The 23557-nt window shown below is 40.5% G+C and overlaps 1 protein-coding gene across 5 annotated transcripts in view; it reads right to left on the bottom strand.

Annotated features, from left to right (window-relative positions):
• upf2 (UPF2 regulator of nonsense mediated mRNA decay) overlaps positions 1 to 23557 on the bottom strand; it is a 106669-nt gene that overhangs the window by 73631 nt on the left and 9481 nt on the right. For all 5 annotated transcript variants that reach the window (XM_048553797.2, XM_048553796.2, XM_059654832.1 and 2 more), the window contains 7 exons: positions 22409 to 22789; positions 20210 to 20989; positions 15626 to 15786; positions 13013 to 13210; positions 9201 to 9368; positions 2135 to 2238; positions 129 to 214 (listed from right to left, as the gene is read on the bottom strand). In XM_048553797.2, coding sequence (XP_048409754.1) covers positions 129 to 214; positions 2135 to 2238; positions 9201 to 9368; positions 13013 to 13210; positions 15626 to 15786; positions 20210 to 20989; positions 22409 to 22789 — 1878 coding nt within the window. The remainder of the gene's footprint in view (positions 1 to 128; positions 215 to 2134; positions 2239 to 9200; positions 9369 to 13012; positions 13211 to 15625; positions 15787 to 20209; positions 20990 to 22408; positions 22790 to 23557) is intronic.

Here is a 23557-nt window from a genome sequence, read left to right as displayed (position 1 = left end):
TAGGTCGGCACAAGATCGAGGGCCGAAGGGCCTGTACTGCGCTGTAGCGTTCTATGTTCTGTGGCCTATGGCCCTTGATGTTGCACCGGCCTGTGAAACCAAAGGTGCCACAACAATCAAACACCAACCTCTGCCTGGGCACAGTGAACAGTGCTCGAACCAACTTCTTTCTATTTGCTTTCGTGTTCATGTTCATGCAGAAGTCCATTGCAGCCTGAGTAAAAAGAAATAAATAGAATTGATGACTCACGAGTTTTTTATTGGTAAATTCAACTGTCAAAGTCATCAAATTTGGATGGTCTTTTCTTATTTGAAAAACTGTGTTGCAGTTAACAGTATAAATGATTTTAAATAAGCATTTGAATCTTTTTAAAAAAAAAGTAATTGGACATTTGTTTTGAAACAATTCTTTTTTAATAAAAGTTCAATGTAACTTTCCTTAAAGTGAATGCAAAATCTGAGTGAATTTATGCTGGTTAGTTGAGTCATCAGTCAAAAGATCAAATAGATAGTCTCAGTCAAACTAACTTGTGAATGCTTGTGTCTACGAAGGGTTGTATCATTAGGTTCTCAATAAATATAAAAAAGTGCCCTATTTTGGAAAAAAAACTACTGCATTACCAAGATAACAAAGTGTGAAGCTGGGTGAACACAGCAGGCCAAGCAGCATCTCAGGAGCACTGCATTACCACTTCAATATTAAGAGGAATTTCACTTTCAATATTATTTATTACTCCAAAATAAAAGTTTTCAATTGTTCTATACTTAATTACTATGATACCGAATTAAGAATGAAGTTTAAACCATTAACAGGTTTTGGGAGCATTTGGAACCTGATTCCAATCTTTTTTTCTGTCTACCAAGATAACTCTGAAAGCAAAAGGTACACAATTCTTAACAATTCGTAACAACTAAACAGGGGGAAGTGAATTCGTAACAATGACCCCACCCTCGGGGGCGCGGGGGGGTGGAATTGCTTTCTTGGCCAGAAAAGATGCCAGTAGTGTGTGTTACAAAAACAACATTCCAAGTGAACAGCATAAATTTGCGAATTCTAGCACAGAAGGATCAGGGTGGTGTATGTAGATAATAAAGACAACAGTAAAACAGGGTCCGAATATAAAAAAAACTGCATTTTCATTTACAGATTTCCATTCCATGCTTACTACAGAAAAGACTCACTTCAAAAGGTGAGACAACACAAACCTGGACAAAAGAAGGATCAAATGATTTCTGACTTCAGAACACAAATAACATTAAGCCACACGTTAAAATTTGAAATACCCCTAATTTCATTTCCTTTTCCAGAAACTGTTTTTAAATGCTGGAATTTGCAAGTAGAGCTTTACTTTACTGTAAAGGTACTCCGTGAAATCGTCAATGCAAAGCCAATCAACCACAGAAAGTGGCACTTGCAAATTCACACCAGCAAGTACGAGACTCTACTCCATCAAAAAAGGGACAGAAAAATAAAGAGCCCATTTGTTGTGTGTAAATTCGATAACTTAAGACACAATTAGCGTGTGTTTGGAAATTCATGCATTAGTTAAGAGTAACATTTGACAACTTTGAAGATGTGACTTATTGGGCAAATAAAGGGAAAATGGATTTTTAGAAAGAGTTTAAGGGGGTCTGAAAATTCTCGTGCTCAGCATCAAGGGACATATACTGAGAAAACTAGCCTACAGGAAATGAAGAATTCAGATCATTGAAGCTACTTGAATTAAAGAATGACTGCAACTCATGCATCTGCCAGGTCCATTGTTACATTATGTTTAGGGATTACAGATGACTGAGATGATATAATTTCACTAAAACAGAATATGAACGAGTTATGGGAGTCAATAAAAATCATCATTAAGGGAATAGATAAATTTCAGTCATGCGGCATCACACACCTTGCTTCAGAGTGTGCAAGCGGCAGGGATTACAGCATCTTTGAAGAGAAAATTTAATAAACACTTGATAAACAAGACTGTAGCAGTACAGAAATTAATGCTGGATTCTACACTGCAAAGGAAAATCTACAAATTCTACATGGTTAACAGCAGATAAGTGAAGACACGCACACAAAGAAATGGAAACTGCACAAATTCTGCAAAAGCTTTGATATGAGACATGATTCTGAAAGTACCTTGTCTATCAGGTCACGGTTGACACAGTTAGGCAGCTGCTGCAGGAAAGCATCCACTATCAGTTTCAGATGAGAACCAGTGCTAGCTTCTTCTTCATCTTGTTCTGCAATATAATTACCAAATATCAGAGAAGAAAGAGGTATTGTCTCACATAGAAATAGGAACAGTGGAAGGAGGAATAAAGTAATTTTATTCAGGCAGTATCCCAACTTTGCTGCTACTTTTTAGTGAAGGCACAAGGCAATATTTTGTGTTAAGAACATAAGCAATTGGAGCAGAACCAGGCATGCTGACCCCTCAAGCCTGCCTCACCATTCAATGAGATCATGTCTCAATTTGCCCCAAGCCTCAACTCCTCTTTCATGCCAGCTCTTCCTAGAACACAGCTTACCAGTATTTCACAAAATTTATCTAACTCCTTTCTAAGTACTTTCAGTGATCCAGCCTCCAGAGCTCTCTGGGAAGCAGGGAATTCCAGCCAGGCATGACCCTCAGTGAAGAAATTTCATTGCATCTCAATTTTAATGAAGGGCCTCCTCATTATGTGACTATGTCCGCTTGTTCAAACATCTTAACATCCCCAGTCAAGGCCCCTCAAAGTCTTCTTTCATAGAACATTACAGGACAGCCACAGGCCATTCTACCCACTGTCTGTGCTGACAGCGATGCCATTCTAAACTAATCCCATCTGCCTGCAAATGAATCATATCCCTCTATTCCCTGCCTGTTCATGTATCTGTAGGTGCCTCTTAAATGTTGCAACCGTCCCTGCTCTACCACTTCCTCTAGCAGTGCATTCCAGGCTCCTACTACCCTCTATATAACAATCTTTTCTCACACGTCTCAATAAAAACACTTCAATAAGGTCAACCTTCTTTCTTCTAAACTCTAGCGAATAAAGGCCTAAAATATAATTGATAAATTGACCCTTCCATCCCAGGAATCAGAGCAGTGCAAAAAAGTGTCAGACTGGACTCGAAACGTTCAGTGTTTTTCTTGCCAATGATTCTATCAGACCTGCTGAGTTTCTCCAGCATTTGTTTGTGAATCTCTTGAACTACTTCCAATAACAATGTAGCCATTCTTTAAATACAGGAACCAAAACTGTACACAGTACTCCAGGCTCTTTGCATACAGTTACAACACTAGCAATGTGGAGAAGTTCCCAGGTATGTCCCGTACACAAAAAGCAAGACAAATCCAACCTGGCTGATTACTGCCACATCAGTTTACTCTCTATTATTAGAGACGTGTCATCAAAAGTGCAATGGGCAGCACTTGTTCAGTGACGCCCAGTTTGGGTTCCGCGAGGGCTATTCAACTCCTGATCTCATTGTAGCCTTAGTTCAAACATTGACAAATGAGCTGAACTCCAGAGCTGGCAGTGATAGCCCCCGACATAAAGGCTGCATTGAATGAAATGCATCAAGACGACACAGTAAAACTGAAACCACTGGGTTTCAGGGGCAAACTCAGAGTCACACCTCGCACGTGGTAGGATGGCTGTTGTTGTCAGAGTTCAATCATCTCAGCTCCAGGAGATCCTCAGGGTAGTATCCTAGATCTAGCTATCTTCAGCTACTTCAATAATGACCTTTCCTCCATCATAACATCAGCAGTTGGAATGTTTGCCAATGATTGCACAATGTTCAGCACCAGTCGTGATCCTGATACTGATGCAGTTCATGTTCAGATGCAGCAAGATCTGGCCAGTATCCAAATGACAAATGCCAAATACCATTCACACCACACGAATACCAGACTGTGTCCATGTCAAACAGACAAATTGAACTACTGCCCCATGACATTCAATGGTGTTACCATCACTGAATCCTCCACTATCAACATCCTTGAAGTAACCATTAACTAGAAACTCAACTGGACTCACCATTTAAGCACAGTGGCTGCAAGAGCAGGTCAGGAGCTGGGAATACTTCAGCAAGTAACTCACCTCCTGACTTTCCACAGCCTGGCCACCATCTACAATACACAAATCAGGAATCTGATGGAATACTCACCACTTGCCCGACTCTAATCCCTAGCAATAAAGGCCAAAATTACATTTTCCTTCTAATTACTTGCTGCATCGACATGTTAACATTTTGTGTTTCACACACAACACCAGCCAGATCGCTGCGCTGCACTTACTGGGACCTCTAATTAAACAGTCTGCTTTTGATTCTTTCTACCAAACTACATGACATATTACTTTCCTAGATTAAACTTGATGTGCCGAGTCTTTGTCTGCTCACTCAACCTATCTGTACCGCCTTGCAGATTTCATTTGTCCTCATCATGCCCTCCTACTTATTTTGGTCTCATCAGCAAATTTGGATATGGTACCCTCTGCTGCGTCATTCAATTCATTAATACAAATAAGAATAATTGAGACTTTAGGATTGATCCTTGTCACATTCCACAAGTTTAGTCTTTCCAACATAAAAACGACCTATTAATTCTGACGGTCTTGTGTGGTAAACAATCCTCAATCCATGCCAATACATTACCCCCAATACCAAGTGTTCCTTTCTTATGCAATAACCTTTTATGTGGCCTCTTATCAGTTATTGCACAAGACAGAAACTCATAGCCTTGGGGTAATGTATTATGTAGTTTACTTTCGTCAAAGTTACATGTTCCTTTTCTATCACTATTACTGGCACAAGAGCACAAACAGCTCCAGGTCTCCACAGTAACACCTCTGAGCCACCCAAGGGATCCATGTTACAAGTCGGCTTGTAACTCCATGTTCCACAGGACTGACAACTCAGCGTTTAATATCCAATCGGACCCACAGTAATTCTTCACTCTCAGATTATGGTTACTTACTCCAAAACATTGCACCCTCTACACCAGTGATCAGAAGTTGTTCTTGACAGATTCACAGGATTTGGAGATGAATCACTGGGTAGCAGGACATGGCTTCTTTCTCAATATTAACTGGTAGGCTCCAATCTTACTTACATGACTTAAGAAAAACTCAAAGTGAATGCTTCTTTATGGGTGACGAGTAACACATTATTAACAATGCAAATTAGTTTGATGGAACTCTTTGGCGTTCAGCAGAAGGGAGAGGGCAAAAGTCGTGCTGTTTAAAGAAAAGGAATAATTAAAGCAGAGTAGATGAAGAATATAAAACAAATTGACAGATAACACCTGCCAGCACATAAACAGGTTTACTAAGGAGCAGCTGCATGCACTTTCTAGACGATTAATCCAGACGCACGGGAAATGTTGTGGAGACCTGGGCTCACAACCTGCCATGGCAGACAGTGGAATTTGAATTCAATAATACTAGAACATAGAACATAGAAAAGTACGGCACAGTACAGGCCCTTCGGCCCACAATGTTGTGCCATGGAATAATCCTAATCCAAAAATAAAATAACCTAATTTACATTCCCCTCAATACACTGCTGTCCATGTGTATGTCCAGCAGTCGCTTAAATGTCACTAATGACTCTGCTTCCACGACTTCCACTGGTAAACTATTCCATGCGCTCACAACTCTCTGGGTGAAGAACCTCCCTCTGACGTCTCCTCTATACCTTCTTCCTAACACCTTAAAACTATGACCCCTCATGGCAGTCAATCCTGCCCTGGGGAAAAGTCTCTGGCTATCGACTATCCATGCCTCTCATTACCTTGTACACCTCGATCAGGTCACCTCTCTTCCTCCTTCTCTCCAGAGAGAAAAGTCCGAGCTCAGTCAACCTCTCCTCGTAAGAGGAGCCCTCCAGTCCAGGCAGCATCCTGGTAAACCTCCTCTGCACCCTCTCCAAAGCCTCCACATCTTTCCTATAATAGGGCGACCAGAACTGGACACAATATTCCAAGTGTGGTCTCACCAGGGTTTGGTAGAGCTGCAGCATAACCTCATGGCTCTTAAACTCGATCCTCCTGTTAATGAAAGCCAAAACACCACATGCTTTCTTAACAACCTTATCCACCCGAGTGGCAACTTTGAGGGAGCTATGCACTGGAACACCAAGATCCTGCTACTCCTCCACACTGCTGAGAATCCTGCCTTTAATCTTATATTCAGCCTTTAAGTTCGACCTTCCAAAATGCATCACTTTGCATTTATCCAGGCTAAATCTGGAACTAAGAGTCTAATAATGACCTTGAAACCATTGTCAATTCTCAGGAAAAATCCATCTGGTTCAAAAATGTCCTTTAGGGAAGGAAACTACTCTCTGTACCTCGTCTGGACTACACGTGACTTCAGACCTATGACTGGCTGTTAACTGCCCTCTCAGCAATTAGGGATGGGCACTTAATGCTGTTCCAGCCAGTGACACCCACATCCCATGAATGAATTTAAAAATAAATTAAATTTCATGCGTCCTACAGTCAACAACAAGTTGGTTCAAAAATATCAAGCCATGGCAGTCAGACTAACATAGCGGAGAATCGGACAACACTATTCTGTAACCAGATAACTATTCTTTTCGCCAGCTCAGCATCTTGATACAGGGGGAAATCCACCTCCATGGTTAACAATGCCAGCAAAGCTTTGGCAAGCAAATTTACCATCAATTTAGCATGGCCAATCCACCTAATCTGCACATCTTTGGACCATGGGAGGAATCCAGAGCACCTGGAGGAAACCCATGTACACACTGGGAGAATGTGCAAAGTCCACACAGTTGCCCGAGACACAAATCAAACCTGGGTCCCTGGCATTGCAAGGCAGCAGTGCTAACCGCTGAGCCACCACACTGCCCCAAGTGAGGTGAGCATTATCAGTTCAGACATGATTTTGTTGAAAAGCAGAGAAGGCTCAATGGGCCTAATGGCCTACTTCTGCTCCAACATCTTAGGGTCTTATTCATGTCCATTGCTGAACACCAGAGTTAATGTTCACCAACACTGGGCAAGGAGCTACAGTGAAGAACTGCAACCAATTTTTGAGACAGGCATCCAGTCCAGAGTGCTTAATGACAAGTATAGGACTTCGGTTCGGCCACATTTGGAGTACTGTGTGCAGTTCTGGTCGCCACATTACCAAAAGGATGTGGATGCTTTGGAGAGGGTGCAGAGGAGGTTCACCAGGATGTTACCTGGTATGGAGGGTGCTAACTATGAAGAGAGGTTGAATAGATTAGGATTATTTTCATTAGAAAGACGGAGATTGAGGGGGGACCTGATTGAGGTCTACAAAATCATGAGGGGTATAGACAGGGTGGATAGCAAAAAGCTTTTTCCCCCAGAGTGGGGGACACAATTACTAAGGGTCATGAGTTCAAATTGAGAGGAGGAAAGTTTAAGGGAGATATGCGTGGAAAGTTCTTTATACAGAGGGTGGTGGGTGCCTGGAATGCGTTTCCAGCGGAGGTGGTAGACGCAGACACGTTAGCATCTTTTAAGATATATTTGGACAGGTACATGGATGGGCAGGGAGCAAATGGACACAGGCTGTTAGAAAATAGATAACAGGTTAGACAGAGGATAAAGATCGGCGCAGGCTTGAAGGGCCGAAGGGCCTGTTCCTGTGCTGTAATTTCACACCTAATCAGTGTGTACATGGGTTTCCTCCAGGTGCTTTGGATTCCTCCCATGGTCCAAAGATGTGCAGATTTGTCCTCTTTGTTGACAACTCAGTGCAGGCTGGAAACAACTATGAACCTGTTCTGTCAGAAGTCCACTGTTCAAACATATATGCGACATCCACGAATATAGTATGATCCTGCAAAAGCATTTATGCTTACTATTTGTACAGGTCAAATACTATTCTGAGCATTGAGAAACTTGAACTAGCTGCCCACTAATCCAACATTATGGATTTGTCACTACTGTGCTGTATCAGTATTTCCTAGGCATCAAATGACTCTGATGGACACTCTACAATGACAGACTGGTCAGGGTTGGATTTCCTATGCTGACTGCATTTGTGGTTCTTGTACAGCCTTCCCGAATAGATGAAAACTTGCTTTTGGTACTGTGTTTTGGTTATAAATATTTTATTCACCATTTTCTTTTGAAGAGGTACTCTAAATCTTTGAAATATCATGCACAGGTATGTTGCCTTTTTTATCATGATACTTAGCAAAACTAAGGGTAAATAGACTGGACAACAAATACTGGTCTTGCCAGTAACACCCCAATCCCATGAAATAAAATAAATGCTGATACGTAGCTACAGATTATGAATAGTGAAAAGCTGCTTCCCGTGTACGCTAGTATTCCAAAACACTATCCACAAAGGAAAAGCTAGAATTAGATACTTTGAAATACATTAAAGAAAACACATTTAACAAAAAACCTCTGAATCATCTTACGGAACTGTACCATAACCAAATGAATGGGTCTTTATAATAAGATGTCATTGTTGAAAGGTTGTCAAATTTTACTAAATTTTGAGGTCATCACTTTACTTTGATCTACATAATTGATGGCAAATAACGTGTCATTTTGCACCAAACCACAATGGCAAAAGCCAACTCGGGACATCACCCAATTCATCCACTTTTTGCAAAGCCCGTGTTCAAAAATCCAGTTGCAGTAATTTCAGTGCAGTCTCTTAGCTCCAGTTGGCAATTTGAAATTCAACAATAGCTGGGAGCTAGAGCATATGTAAACAGAATAGTTTGCAAAAAAAAACACCCAGTCATCATCTCTTCCAAAGTTTCCAGGTGTTGCTCTGGTTTTAGTAATCCACAGCGATTCATGATCTCAGAATTCCAAACCCAGACCAATTTTTTGTCCCATAAAACTGAAAATACATTCTGCCCAATTGACATTCAGATCTTCTTTGGGGAAGCAAAGAAGCTCTCCATCAGATGAGTTTCAGAACAAGAACATTTAAATTATTAAACAGAATCGCCTTGAAGATTACCAGTAGATAAACAATTAATGGTTAGCAATCGTATGCCATCAATACAGCCAACAAGAGACAGTTTTTTTTGGACCCAATAATATTTTCCCAATTTCTAAATATAAAAAGGGAAATATAAAAATACAACAGACGGCCTAGTAGATTGTGGAGGATGGATGCAGCTCAGCCAGGCAGTGCAAGTATCAAAGTGCATAATGCAGCTCCAGTAGTTAAAAATGCAGTGTTACCGTGTTCCTCTAGGAGTTTTTGACTGAGATCTTCTGTTTCTTCTGCTCCTTCTTCGTCTAACATTTCATCATTAATGTCCAGATTCTCTAGTTCCAGTTCCAATTCTTCTGTTGCAACCAAATCTTTGGAATCTTTCCCATCCTTGGACTCTCTTCCATCTTTGGAATCTGTTACAAACAGATGAATTACAAAAAAAAGTTAAGATCTCTGCTGGATTTTGCACGCTTCTCATATGAACCATACCTAGTAATATAACCTGAAAACTGGACATTCAAAACAGCCCACTTTTTTAGATTACTCACAGAACAAATTGGTGAAGAAACTCAAACAGTGACATCTATGTTTAGATATTCCTCCATGATGCTTTAACTGTTGAAAATTCTGGCTTTAAATTTCCCATTGCAATGCAGAGCTGTGTTTTATAGCTGAAAATTGCTTTCTGTTTTTAGTTTTTGACTTCTTTGAGCCCTAATTAATAAAAGGCAGATCCAGATGGCAGCAAGCCTTGGCATTTGGAACAGTGACCAATGGACTGCCTGCTCAAAGCATAACACCTATGCTGCATGACAGTTCAGCCTGGACTCCCAACTGAGCATAGATTGCTCTTTGCATATCTAATTAACCATTTGTGCTTCATTTGATGATCTAAGACAGCAAGGTAGAAACAAACAGATCTCACATTTTCCATTTCACCTTCCTTAACTTGTCACAGCCTAGATATTCCAGTCTACATCATCTTTTTCACCTTCATCCTGAAGGGTGAAAGTCAATTTGGGCACAGCTGCAGAGCTAGCAACAATCTTTTATAACCTTATTTGTCCTTCATCAATTAACAGGCTATTTAACTGCAGGGTGTTGCAGGTGAGCCAACACAACAAATATGTTCAGGCTACCTGCATAAAACTGAGACAGTACTAAATAATAGTCAGGTGTAAGTAAATCAGATTGCTTTTCCCTCTGTCCAATCTTGGAACATGGGTGCCATCTTGCAATGTCCCTCACGGCAATAGCAAATTCAGATTTATCCAGAAATCAAAATTTGTACTTCCTCACCCAGAAGATTAAACCCCACTCAAATCACCTGCCAGATAGGTCTCTAACCTCAAGACAAAACATCGACTTCAGGCAAGCTTTACTTACAAAACAATCAATTCTACTGTACTCGATAACGAGGCAGCCCTTATGAGAATTAATTACTGAGCTATCACAAATTTCGTTAACGTAAATGACCTTAGCCTAAGAGGGGAGAAAACATTACAGTCAAAGATATGCCAGAACTTTTGGGAAGATTTCTTAAGAAATCTTCAATGTTTAATTTGACTCTGCAATACCAACAGCAGGGCACAATTACTCTATTGGGACAACACTGGCACTGATTGCAGCGCTCTCGATTTCTCAGGAACTATTTCTCCAAATTATGGTCAGCAGAGATTAGGTCTTAACCACAAAGAAAAGAGCAATGAAGATGCTTTAAATTGCACTAACAAAATCCTCTGCAGCTTAAGGTGTGCAGAGGTAATGGTGCTGCTTCTGAGGTTGTCAGTGTCTGAAGGCACGTTTTAGTACACGAATGGCCGCACAGATTCATTTTACAGGAAATCTGATTTTCCTCCATATTCATGTCACTGCACCACATTTGGGCCCTGTGGACGCCCGAGAGTAGCTAACGTGCAAAATGTACACTTCAAACCACTAATTTTGTAGTCTCCTTTAATGGAGGTGAAACTGAAGATTTTCTTCTGCACACCATTTTTGTTTGGTGCTGTTTGGTTTGAGAAACACATTAAAACCTCACCAGGTTTGAGGAGGGACATTCCGAAAGGTAAATGAATAAATTTCTATCTTCAGGATTTCACAATCAGATGATGAGCTGCAGTATGTACACTGCACACATATGAATTACGTTACTGACTAATCATTAGCATTTGTACTTTAAAAGTTACATTGATTCATGAATTACTAGCCTGTGTGTTTGTTCACCAGCGCTTTAAGTGTACAAAGCACCATAAATGAAGTGAAAAATGTATCAAAAACATCCTGTCCGCCTGTGCTATCATTTTTTTTCTGTGATTTAAATGGCTCTGGCTGAATAAAAAAAATGGACAGTTTTGACATAAGAAAAATTCTCACCATCGCCCTGCCTACGTTGATTGGCCGGCCATCTGGTTGTAAACTCAAATAAACACATTTTCTTTTCTTCCGAGAGAGTAGTTTATTGTTTGAAGAACTGGAAACATCTATCAGTGCTTGACGAGTTTCATATGCTAATTGGTTACAGCAAAATGTCTCAATCATTGCCCAGAGTGTCCAGGGGTAGGGATTAGCAATGGGAAATGCAGGGTTACAGGAATAGGGTGAGGGAGTGGGTCATGGTGGGATGCTTTTTGGAGGGTCAGTGTGGGCTTGATGGCCTGATTCCACACTGTACGGATTCAATTAAAAAATTTATTTTGCTGCTCTGGAATCCAGGCAATTTTTTTCAAATGTCACAGCACATTTATTTCTGTCAGAATTAATGAAATGAAGGTTTTTTTAGGCTTTGAGAGGATTCCCCCAACCCCAAGGGCTGTACATATTTTCAAGGGAAACGTAAATTCGGTGAGTGGCCACGGATACATGGAGAGAAGGGGATGCATTCAGGATTCCAGGGGTCATGAAGGATACACAGGGCATAGAATTGGCATGGGTTGAGAGCTAAAGTCAGGCACGTGAACGTGAACACAGGGGTTTGAGGTTTAGATGTGGCCTTACACTGCTCAGGGTGGAATACAATACCAAAAAACTAAGGGGGCCTTCTAAGTTAAAATGGGCTGTGAATTTACATGTATCAGGTGTGAAACTTGCAAGCGGCCATTAAGTCCACAGGTTAGTTCCCAAAACTTCACATTCCTCCCTAGGAATATAAAAAGATGATTCAGTCTCTAAACTGTATGTATTAAACTACTGAGAGTGCACTAAATAAACTATTTCGCCTCGTGACATTTATTTACGAATTAATTGTTTTATTTATTTCTACATGCTTTCACCAGAAAGTTTAGATCATATAAAACTCAGTCATAAATATCACTTCTTTTTGCAATTAAACAAAAAGGTTAGCAGCTTATAATTCGACCAGCACTTTGTCTTCAAAACAGAATAGGTCACCATAACTTTCCTTCCATACATCACGTTTTAACTCTTCAACTACTGCTCCACCAAGCCCATGCAGGGTGGAAGCCTCCTGAGGCTTTAGCTTACTTATAGCCTACAGAGACCGTTACAATTGAACGATAGCAAGTGCATTTCACTGAATGATGCAGTTTAAGAATATAAAAGCCAGTTATGAACTTGAAGAGGGAGGTCACCGCATGACTTGGGAATCACTCCAAGTTGCCGTGTGTATTTCTGTCAAAGTTGCCAAAATTTCCAAAAATACATTTTATTTTCCCAATTTTTGAAATGCAAATGTAAACCAAATTCTCAGACTAAGGAATAAAACTTGAGGCTTTAAACAAAGATACTGCTACCTCTATCCAAATCAATTCAAATGCTAAACATCATCGTGGATTTTCCATTGAACACTTAAACACCATTACCTTTTGAAAGCAAATGTTGGAGATCACAGCAAGTCAGACTGCATCCATGGACAGACAGCAAGCTAACGTGCCAACTAGACTTGGAACTTCAGAGCATAAGTAAGCTTCAGCTCTGATGAAATGTCATTGAGCTTGCTCTGTCTCCATGGATGCTGTCTGACTTGCTGTGATCTCCGGCATTTTTTGTTTTCAGTACAGATTCCAACATCAGCAGTAATTTGCTCCCACACCATTACCTTTTGAATCTTCTTTGCTCGAATCTTTGTTCTGTGAATTCTTCTCGTTATCTTTGAACAATATAGCAGGTACAAACGCTTTCAGGTCAATTAGGTTTTCATAGAAGTTGCGTGCATCTTCATCTTCCCAGATTCCTCCATCAAGGTCATATTCTCCGGGTTTCCCTGGTGTGAAAATGTCTATGCCAGTGCCATGTTCTGTTAAACAAAATTACAGAATCTTGTTGGGTGATATGGAACAGCTTTCTTTGAATAATACCTAGTGGCTACTCATGCAAACTTACTAAATATATTCATGACGCTAAGTAAAGATTTTTGTACTAGATCCAAAGATTCACATTCTTCACTGTTAAATACACACTTTGGATTAAGCTGATTAATAGTATAATTGACACACTTTAACACAAATGTCTTCCAAGGAAAAGACCTGCAATTTTTTCTCTTATCCAAATACAAAAGCATGCGAATTTTGGAAGGAAACAAAGAACTGGCAAGAGTCATACAGCACGGAAACAGACCCTTCGGCCCAACCAGTCCGTGCCGAACGTAATAATCCCGAACAGAACTAGTTCCACCTGCCTGTTCCTGGCCCATATCCGTCCAAACCCTTCCTATTCACGTACATATCCAAGTGTCTTTTAAATGTTGCAACCATGCCAACATCCACCACTTCCTCAGGAAGTTCACTCCACACGCGAACCACCTTCTATATAAAAAATTTCCCCTCATGGTCTTCTTTAAATCTCTCTCCTCTCACCTTAAAAATATGTCTCCTAGTCTTGAAAACCCCCATTTTAGGGAAAAGACATCTACCATTAAACCTATCGAAACCCCTCGCGATTGTATAAACTTCTAGAATGTTAGCTCTCGATTTCTGCGCTCCAGTGAAAAAAGTCTCCTACCCAGCCTCCCTCTGCACTCAAACCTTCCAAACCCAGCAACATCCTGGTGAATCTCTTCTGATGCCTTTCCAACTTAACAATATCCTTCCTATAACTGGGCAACCAAAACTTCATACAGTACTCCAGAAGAGGCCTCACCAATGCCTTGTAGAACCTCAGCATGACTTCCTGACTCCTATACTCAAAGGACTGAACAATAAATGCAAGCATGCTAAATGCCTTTTTAACAACCTTATCGAGATGTGACAAATTTCAAAAGAGCTGTGAACCCGAAACCCTAGGTCCCTCTGTTCCATGCCACTACCCAAGGCTCTACTATTAACTGTACAAGTCCTGCCCTGTTTGTTGCAACAAAATGCAAGTTATCCAAATTGAACTCGACCCGCCATTTTTCAAACCATTGACCCATTTGATCAAGATCCCTCTGTAATCTTAGAAAACCTTCTTCATTATGAATTTTAGTGTTGCCCATAAACTTACTAACCACACCTTTTGTGTTCTTATCCAAATCATTTCTATAAATGACAAACAAAAGAGAACCCAGAACAGTGCATGATCAGACTTCATGTGAAGTATTCATGCGAAGTAAAGCCAAGGAAAGGATTATGGCAAAGCTTTGTGAACTACTTTGAGTTGAGACATTTATTTAAATAAATCACTACCTTCAAGGTCAGACAGAGAAAGGCCACAAATGCTGTCCTTGATAGCAACACCCATGTTGAATATATTAATTAACTCCTGAAAATTAACAACTCCAGATACCAATGAAAAGAAAATAGCAATGAGACAGCATAGCGACATCCAGAATATAATTATTTGTGTATTTATACATCATATCAATATGAAAACCAGCATTTTTCGAACAGTTTTGAAGTGTTATTGTTTTATGTACTCAATAAGTTTCAACTAAGCTCTGTGGTGACCAACTCATCGAAGGTCCTTACAAGTGAAGTCAGACTGACAGGTCTGTAGTACCCCAGTTTCTCCTGAATACCCTTCTTAAACAAAGTCACATCATTAGTCACCCTCCAGTCAACAGGCATTTCACCTGCGGTTATAGGTGATGCGAGTATTTCTACAAGGGGCCCCTGCAATTTCTACCCTTACTTCCCATTGCATTCTGGGATACTTGGTTGCATTCTTACTTAATCCTCTTCCACTAAAACCCAGACAGTCTGATGGGTCCCATTCTTTTTCACTCAGACTACCATCCCAATGCCCAAGGCTGATCCCCAAAGAGATTCAAGCTCCACTGTTCTCTCATCCACAGGGCTGCCAATTCCACAGAGTTTAGGGCACTACTGCACCGGCTCCTTTGGATGGGCTACTGGAACTAGCAGATCCAGTAGAAGTAGAAGCCCTCCACAATAACGGCAGTAAGATAGCATGGTGAACTCCCTAGGTCCTGCTCCCGGGCTTGCTACTAGAGCTTTGTTTGCAGGTTGACACACACCTCCTGGAATTTTAGATTTTAAAAATTACATTATGCATAAGTCAGAATTTATACCAAACCTTCTTGTTTGGACAAAATCCTGGAATCCCCTCCCTAAGTGCATTGTGGGTCAACCTACAGCACATGGGCTATAGCAGTTCAAGAAGGTTGCTCACTACTATCTTCTCAAGGGCAACTAAGGATAGAGATTAGAAATGCTGGCCAGCCAGCAATATCTACATCCCACAAGTGGATTAAAAAAGAACCCAAGATGATTACCTTCCTGGGCAGTTTTATCCTGGGGAAGTTCAGGCATGTTCTCATCCAACAAATCAGCCAGGCTGTGTGTGTTTGCTAAGAGCTTCTGGTAGGAGGTAGCAAATTCTTCATACTGCTTATGCCGATCTTCACTCAGTTCTCCTTTAGAATGCAAAATTCGCCTAGCAGAAAAAAAACAGCAAATACAGAAGTTAAAAGGGAGTATGGCTCAAATCTACTACCTTGTTAATTGTGCATAGAACACAATTTTCTATCTCCAAACCAGTTGCCCAATTATGAACTTTCAAAATCAATTTGTACGTACATATTTGACCAAAACTGCAGTTTCCAAACAGACAGCAGTGCCCAAATCATTTTAGTCAGCCATTAGTCCACTGGTTTTTGTCATTTAAATAAATGATTTGAATGTGAACATAGGAAATACGGTTAGTTAAGTTTGAAAATGACACCAAAATTAGTGGTGTAGTGGACAATGAAGGTGGTTGTCTTCGAGTACAATGGGATCTTGGTCAGATGGGCAAATGAAACAAGGATTGGTGGGTGGACTTTAATTTAGATAAATATGAAGTGCTGCATTTTGGAAAGGCAAATTAGGGCAGGACTTAGATACTTAGGTACTTAAAGGTCCTGGGGAGTGTTGCTGAGGGACCTTGGAGTGCAGGCTCACAGTTCGTTGAAAGAAGAGTCACAGAAAGACAGGATAGTGAGGAAGGTGTTTGGTATGCTCGCCTTTATTGGTCAGTGCATTGACTATAGGAGTTGGGAGGCATGTTGCAGTTGTAAAGGACATTGGTTAGGCCACTTTTGGAATACTGCATTCAGTTCTGGTCTCCCTGCTATAGGAATGGTGTTGTGAAACATAGAAGGATTCAGAAAAGACTTACAAGGATGTTGCCAGGGTTGGAGGGTGAGAGCTACAGGGAGAGGCTGAATAGGCTGGGGCTACTTTCCCTGGAGCATTGGGAGCTGAGGGGTGACCTTATAGAAGTTTATAAAATCATGACAGGCATGGATAAGGTGAATTGGCAAGGTCTTTTCCCCAGGCTAGTGGAGTCCAAAACTTGAATGCATAGGTTTAAGGCAAGACAGGAAATAATTGAAAAGGGACCTAAGGGGTAACTTTTTCACGGAGAGGGCGGCACGTGAATGGAATGAGCTCCCAGAGAAAGTGGAGGAGGCTGCTATAATTACAACATTTAAAGGAATCCAGATGAATACATGAATAGGAAAGGTTTGGAAGGATATGGGCCAAATATTGGCAAATGGAACCTGATTTATTTAGGATTTCTGGTTTGCATGGACTATTGGACTGAAGGGTTATCCAGCATGGAAACAGACCCCAAGACTGTATTAAAAAGCCAAGTTCCTAATGGCAGAACATAATAAATGCTGTAAACTAATGGAAATAAACAGCACTGCAAGTACCCATGAGAGATATAGATCGTGATGATAAAAAAGCCAGGATTCACTCAATCATTTTAAATTGAACAGATTTTACAGGATCTAAAATAGATCTAATGTAATTACAAAGTTATTTCCTGCCTGGGATAGATACAAATTCATCAAGTAAAAATCAAAGGTTGGTCTCATTTGAACCTTCACTACGGTGAGTTTAGCAATAAAAATATCATATTTGAACTGTGAATGCTGCAAATCTGAAACAAAAACTAAGTGCTGGAGAAACTGAGCAAGTCTGGCTCCACCTGTCGAGAGATAAGCAGAGCTGACTTTTCAAGTCCAGTAACCCTGCTCAGAACAGTTCTGCTAAATGGTCACCGGACTTATTTCTCAGCAGATGCTGCCAGGCCTGCTGCGTCCTCCAGCACTTCTTGTAAGAAAATTAACTAAAGCTAAATTTCTTTCTCGGCAGAGAATATCTGTTATGATTGAGGATAGCGCAGAGTAACAGCGCAATAAGACATCAAATACATTTACTTTAAGCCTTTCCAGTCAAATCCAGAGACCCCAAAGAAAAAGGGGCTTTCAAGAACAATAACTAAACAGCCAAACTGGATGGGGCAGACCAGTTTCCAATTTAGCATATGTAATATCTGATAACTGTATGGAAGGAATCAGACAAAACAGGCAGAGTATTTTTGGGTTCCCTATCTTCACATTATTATTCAAAAAATATCAAAATATTAAATGTTTAGTCACGTGTATAAGATTTCAATCAGCAATGTAATTAATAAGATTTGATAAACAGAACTGTCCCTGAAACAAAGAATTTTATTTTTGTAGAATGCTACTAAATGATTAACAGATTTAAAGAAAAAATATACACAACTTACTTTATTTTTAAAAAAGTGTTTAACTTCTCCCTATACCCCACATTCATGATCTATTTCCATGGAAACCCTACCGTGTGGAAGTAGGGTGCTAGGCCAATCGAATCACAATGACCCTCAGAAGAGCATCCTACCCAGACCCGTTCCCTGTATCCTTAATTTCCCATGACTAACACATCCCTGATCACTATGGGCAATTTAGCATGGTCTATCCCAGACATCTTTGGACTGCAGGAGGAAACTGCAGCACCTGATGAAAACCTGCACAGACGCATGGAGAGCCTGCAAAGTCCACACAGACAATTACCCCCCGCTGGAATCGAACCTGGGTCCTTGGTGCCCTGAGGCGGCAGTGCTATCACTGTGCTGCCCCTTGCGGGAAGTGATTTTACTATTCATGTTTGTATGTTTGTGAAAATCTTTTCACGTGACCAGCTGTTCGGACTAATAAGATCAATATGGCTCAACACTAGAAATCCCCAGTCATGAATTCTGCAATTAGTAACTGTAACACTGCATAGGCAAGGAGTTGAAATTCCCAAAGAACACAATTTATCAGCAGACCTGACTGTGAATCAGCAGCAAGCACCAATTATTTGTTACTGATTGTAAATACCAAGCTGTAATTCCTGTGAAATATTGATTCAACTAAGGACAATCTGCATTAAAAGAACTGAGAATTCAAGTTTAAAAAGGGCATGATAGAAAAAGATTGTAATAACTATATGGAAACAATATGAAGTATTTATCACAAATGGTTACCAAGGCTAAGATGAGAACATTGTTAATAAAGTAATTGCATTAATATTTCAAAACATATGGTTAAAGGGAGAGACAGAGAGGAAATTGGATCACAGCAGTTTACACAAATGCCAATAGGTCTGACTTTTCTCTCATGATTCTGTTCTGAGTGGTTTCAGAGGGTACTGAGACTAAGTACTTTAAGGTCCTCTTGTGGCACAGTGGTAATGTCTTCATCCCTGGACCAAGAGCCCAGGGTTCAAGTCCTGCCTGCTCCAGACGTGTGTAAAAACATCTGAGCAGGTTAATTGAAAAATAGGTTAAAATTAAGAAATTACTTCCTTGAATACTTGTGAACCACTGATTAATTCCTGATACCAAATCACAATTAACCGGATTTAACTAAATTATCTGTACCAGTGTCTGTTGCGACGTCTCTACTGTGGTGTCACTGATGGGAATGTAAAAATAAAACCAGAGATGAGCAATGATCTGACTGAATGTCAGAGTAGGCTCAAGGGTCCACATGGCCTGCATTTACTCCAATTCTGTATACATGATCCAGCTTGAATTTTTTTTTTCTGTGCGATCAGCATACAAAAAAATGCCTCAACGAATTTGATGCTAAAACAGTTCAAACAGATCAAACTATACTTTTTCGACAAAAACCCAAATTAATGCAAATATTGATCGACTAGGCCAAAATGGAATGGAGGCTGAAATTAAAACAGATGAGAACAGAAATACTCCGCATTTTTCTTTTCTATTTCAGATTTCCAGTGTCTGTAGTATTTTGCTTTGGAATGAAATGAAGGTTGTCTGTTTTAAAATAGCTAGGGTCTTATTAATTTATATGATTGAAATAAGACTACGTGCTTGATCATGACAAAATAAAAAGGATTCAAACAACCGCAACCAAGAGAAAGAAGAGGTACATGCAGCCCCAGAGCTGCTGATTGAGAGAGATGGACATTGATTGGTAAATGTGATAACATGACAGATTGGTAGTTATTGTCAGCATGTTTGGTCATTCTGGTGAGCATCCAATAATAGCCTATGTCAATCCTTTTGCCAAAAACGCATGTTCAGTGACTCTTGTTGTTATTGTAAATAATGTTGCTTAAGCACTAATCATTACATCAGAAATGGAAAAAAATAATCAAGTTAATATTTTTGAATTTCTGTCATTTTTAAGAAAATTGCTATTACCAGGTAAAGGGGAATGACAACATATTGAAACTAAAATTTAGCTTTGTTTCCTCCATTTGTCACTGCTTTGCAAGACTTTTAATTCACATTTATAGACAATGCATCGATATCAATATATACAGATAGTAGAAACTGCAGATGCTGGAGAATCTGAGGTCACAAGGTGTACATCCGGCTGAACACAGCAGACCAAGCAGCATCAGAGGAGCAGGGGGGCTGACGTTTCGTGTCGAGACCCTTCTTCAGAAATGATATCAGTATAATACCTCCATTAATGAGTTTCCACGGCATAGCAAAAATCTATCAACAACACTAAAACTTCTGAAAACAAAAAGAATTAAATCACCTGTTCTGCCTCTCCAGATTCTGTAATTCACGGTGATCTTTTTTAAGATGTTTGGTCAGAGAGGTAAAGTACTCCCTCAACAGATTCATGAAGGGCTGCTGCTTTTCAGAACTGATGATCTCACTGGGAGGGAAGCTGAGGTTGTGTTTCTCGGAGGCAAACTTCATCTTTCTGGTCACCAGACCAGCCACATCATCTCCACAATGCCGGCAAAAGCTGATAATCACAGAGACATGAGTGTGAGTATCACGATCAGCACAAATGATATTCTTCAGCTGCTCATAGATGAGTGACAGGCCTTCTTTGTCAGTGAAGATTCCACAAATTGTCAGTTCTGCAATGAAGCGCATATCAGTCCTCAGTTTGCTAATGTTTGGGGTTTTTTCTTCCTTCCTGGCTTCAAAGTGCTTTCTCCAGCCTTGTAGAAGCAATGGTGAAAAGTCAGCATAACGCAAGTGAAACAGGCAGCAAAGGTGAACAGCACAATTCACATCAGATAATTTCAGTTTGGCTTCTACAATAGACGCAACAGCTTCCGCAATGTACTTGCTCAAGTTAAGCATGTTGAAATCGCTGGAAAGGGAGTCTCTTTGCTGCTCAGTAATAGTTCTGAGCTTCTTGACGAATGCTGTATTTTTCTTTAGGCTTGAGTCCAGCCTGGTAAAGAAACTCTCCTCTGGACGGTTCTCATGCGCAATCTGATTCTTACTACGGAGTTCTAATCTTGTTTGATGACGCTCCCAGGCCTCTTGATGCAACTGATATGCTTCTTCCATCTCTCTACACAATAAAGAAAAGAATAGCAAGATTCAGACCAAGTTTCAGCAATTCAAAATTCTATTGATCCGAACGCTGCAACCATTCTATTGCCTTAATGCTCACAGCATTTCTTTAAACAAAACTAAAATATTATATCGTGATACTGGCCCTGATCACACACTTCACATATGCAGATATGAACAAATAAAAGGTTTACAAGATTATGATGCAAAAAGGTGCTCTGCAGTCCACGTGATTCACCATTCAAAGACAATGAGACACACCATTCCATTGGTTTAGGGATCAATTAAGATGGGAAAATGAACACAGACTGGTTTGGTCGTAGAAGACAACAAGGTGTGGAGCTGGAGGAACACAGCAGGCCAAGCAGCATCAAAGGAGCAGGAAGGCTGACGTTTCGGGTCATGGAGGTTGGACAAGCTTGGTTTGTTTTATTTGATCATTAAAGAATAAGGGGCGACTTGATAGAAGTTTATAGAATTGGCTTGGCATGGAGTGGGATGGATAGAATGGACAGGGGCATGAGTCTAAGACGAATGGGGGTAAGTTTAAAGAAACAAAAACAGAAGCTGCTGGAAAAACTCAGCAGGTCTGGCAGCATCTGTGAAGAGAAATCAGAGTTAACGTTTCAGGTCCGGTGACCCTTCTTCAGAACATCACCACATCCGAAACACACGTCAGAGACGCTGCCAGACCTGCTGAGTTTTTCCAGCAACTTGCGTTTTTGTTTCTGATTTACATCATCCACAGTTCTTCCAGTAAGTTTAAAGGTGGTGAGAGAAGCAGGCTTGGTTATTATACAGACAGCAGGAAGCATCTGGGATGCCCTGCCAGAGGAGGTGCTACAGGCATACACAACAGCACCGCTTAAGAGGCACCTTAATAGATAAATGAACAGGCAGGGAATAGAGGGATATGGACTGGGCAGAAGCAAAAGGTTTTTGGTTCAGAAAGGTGTCTTATGTTGGTACAGGCTTGGTGGGCCAAAGGGTCTGTTCCTGCATGGTACTCTAAGAACAAAGAACAACACCTTTGCAAAACAGCTTCTTCAACTGCACAAGTCACTCATTACTGCAATGAAGTGCCAGTCTTTACAACTGTGACTTTTTTGTGACATGACACAGATCAATACTCCCATGGCACACACCACAACTTTCAAGGGGTAACCGAAGTATTGAGTAAGTAGGCTTGTCCTGATAATGTTGCACATTCTGCTTAAACCTGAATCTTAAACTCTGCACCCAAGAGTTGTCCCTCCAAGTTTCAGTGGAAGGCAAAACTACACAGGATCAAAAAATCTGGTTAATACAATAAAAATGTTAAAAGCAGGAAGAGTAATTACATATTCAAGAAAAAGTTGGCTCAGGGTTCAAATTAATTCCAACATTATCTTTAAAATCTTTGAAACTAATATCTTGCCTCTGTCTGGTTGCTGCTTCTTCTCTCTGCCGTTTTTCCTCCTCCTCCTGTTTCTTCCTTTCTTCCTCCTCTAGTTTCTTCTTTTCTTCCTCTTCCTTCTTCTTTTGTTCTTCCTCTGCTTTTAACTTCTCCTCTTCCTTTTTCTTTCGTTTTTCATCCTCCTTTTTGCGTTTTTCATCGTCTTGCCTCTTCTTTTTCTCCTCGGCTGCCTTTACAGTTTCCCTTCTGTTGCTGCCTTTAAGTTCATCCCGGCCTTTCTCTCTACTGGAGATGGGCCTCCTGTCAGTAGATTCCTTGTCTTTACTGCTTCTGTTCTCATTGCTGAAAACTGCAACATCCTTTTCTTCCATGCTCGCAGACTTCTTGTGATCTCCCGACGGCCTGAAGTCACAAACAGAAAAAAAAAATGAAATAAGGAATAAAAACAGAAGATGTTGAACGAATTCAGTGCTCTGGTAGTATCTGTGACAAGAGAGAGTAAAAAAGTAAATATTCAAACTTGCCAAAGGACAGAAACGTAACAGCTTTTAAGCATGTATAAGCCAAGGATAGACGAGTGGGAGGAGGGGTAGGGGGAGGGGTAAATGGTGTTGGATGGGAAATTAAAACAAAGTGATGCAGAAATTCAGCAAGTTTCCAAGAATCTGTGTATCTGTCGAGAAAGAACATTTCAAGTCCAGTAACACTTCTTTGGAACTGTGATAGGATCAAAGGGTAGGAGATATTAAATGCCAAAGGAATGACCATGGCGATTAAAAGGACAGGGTAAAGAAACCGACATGGGTCTGGAGGAGTCAGAAGTTATACAGCAACAGAAACATTACCAACAGCCCTTTGAAAAAAAAAGCAATCTCCCAATCTGCATTTGCTTGCTCCATTTTGGAGTACTGTGATCTGTACAAATACAGTAAATTAATGTGAAAGATTCTGCTGGTGTGCTTGGTTGGTAACCTAGCATTTGGAGGAGTGATATAATTTGCACTGACGTAGAGGACTTCAAGGTTATCACCAACGATGGTGAAGTGCTTCACGGCAAAACTGCTAAGTGAGTTCTGTATATGCACAACCTCAATACGTGCACAGCAACAGCTGACATCTAAATAGACCTTCAAATTTGTCAGCTTTTCAGGATACATATGCACAAACGCA

Source organism: Stegostoma tigrinum, chromosome 25 (genome assembly GCF_030684315.1).
Source record: "Stegostoma tigrinum isolate sSteTig4 chromosome 25, sSteTig4.hap1, whole genome shotgun sequence".
In the NCBI taxonomy this organism is placed as follows: Eukaryota; Metazoa; Chordata; class Chondrichthyes; order Orectolobiformes; family Stegostomatidae; genus Stegostoma; species Stegostoma tigrinum.
Note: the sequence above shows the minus strand (reverse complement) of the source record. Positions and strands in the feature narration are given on the sequence as shown.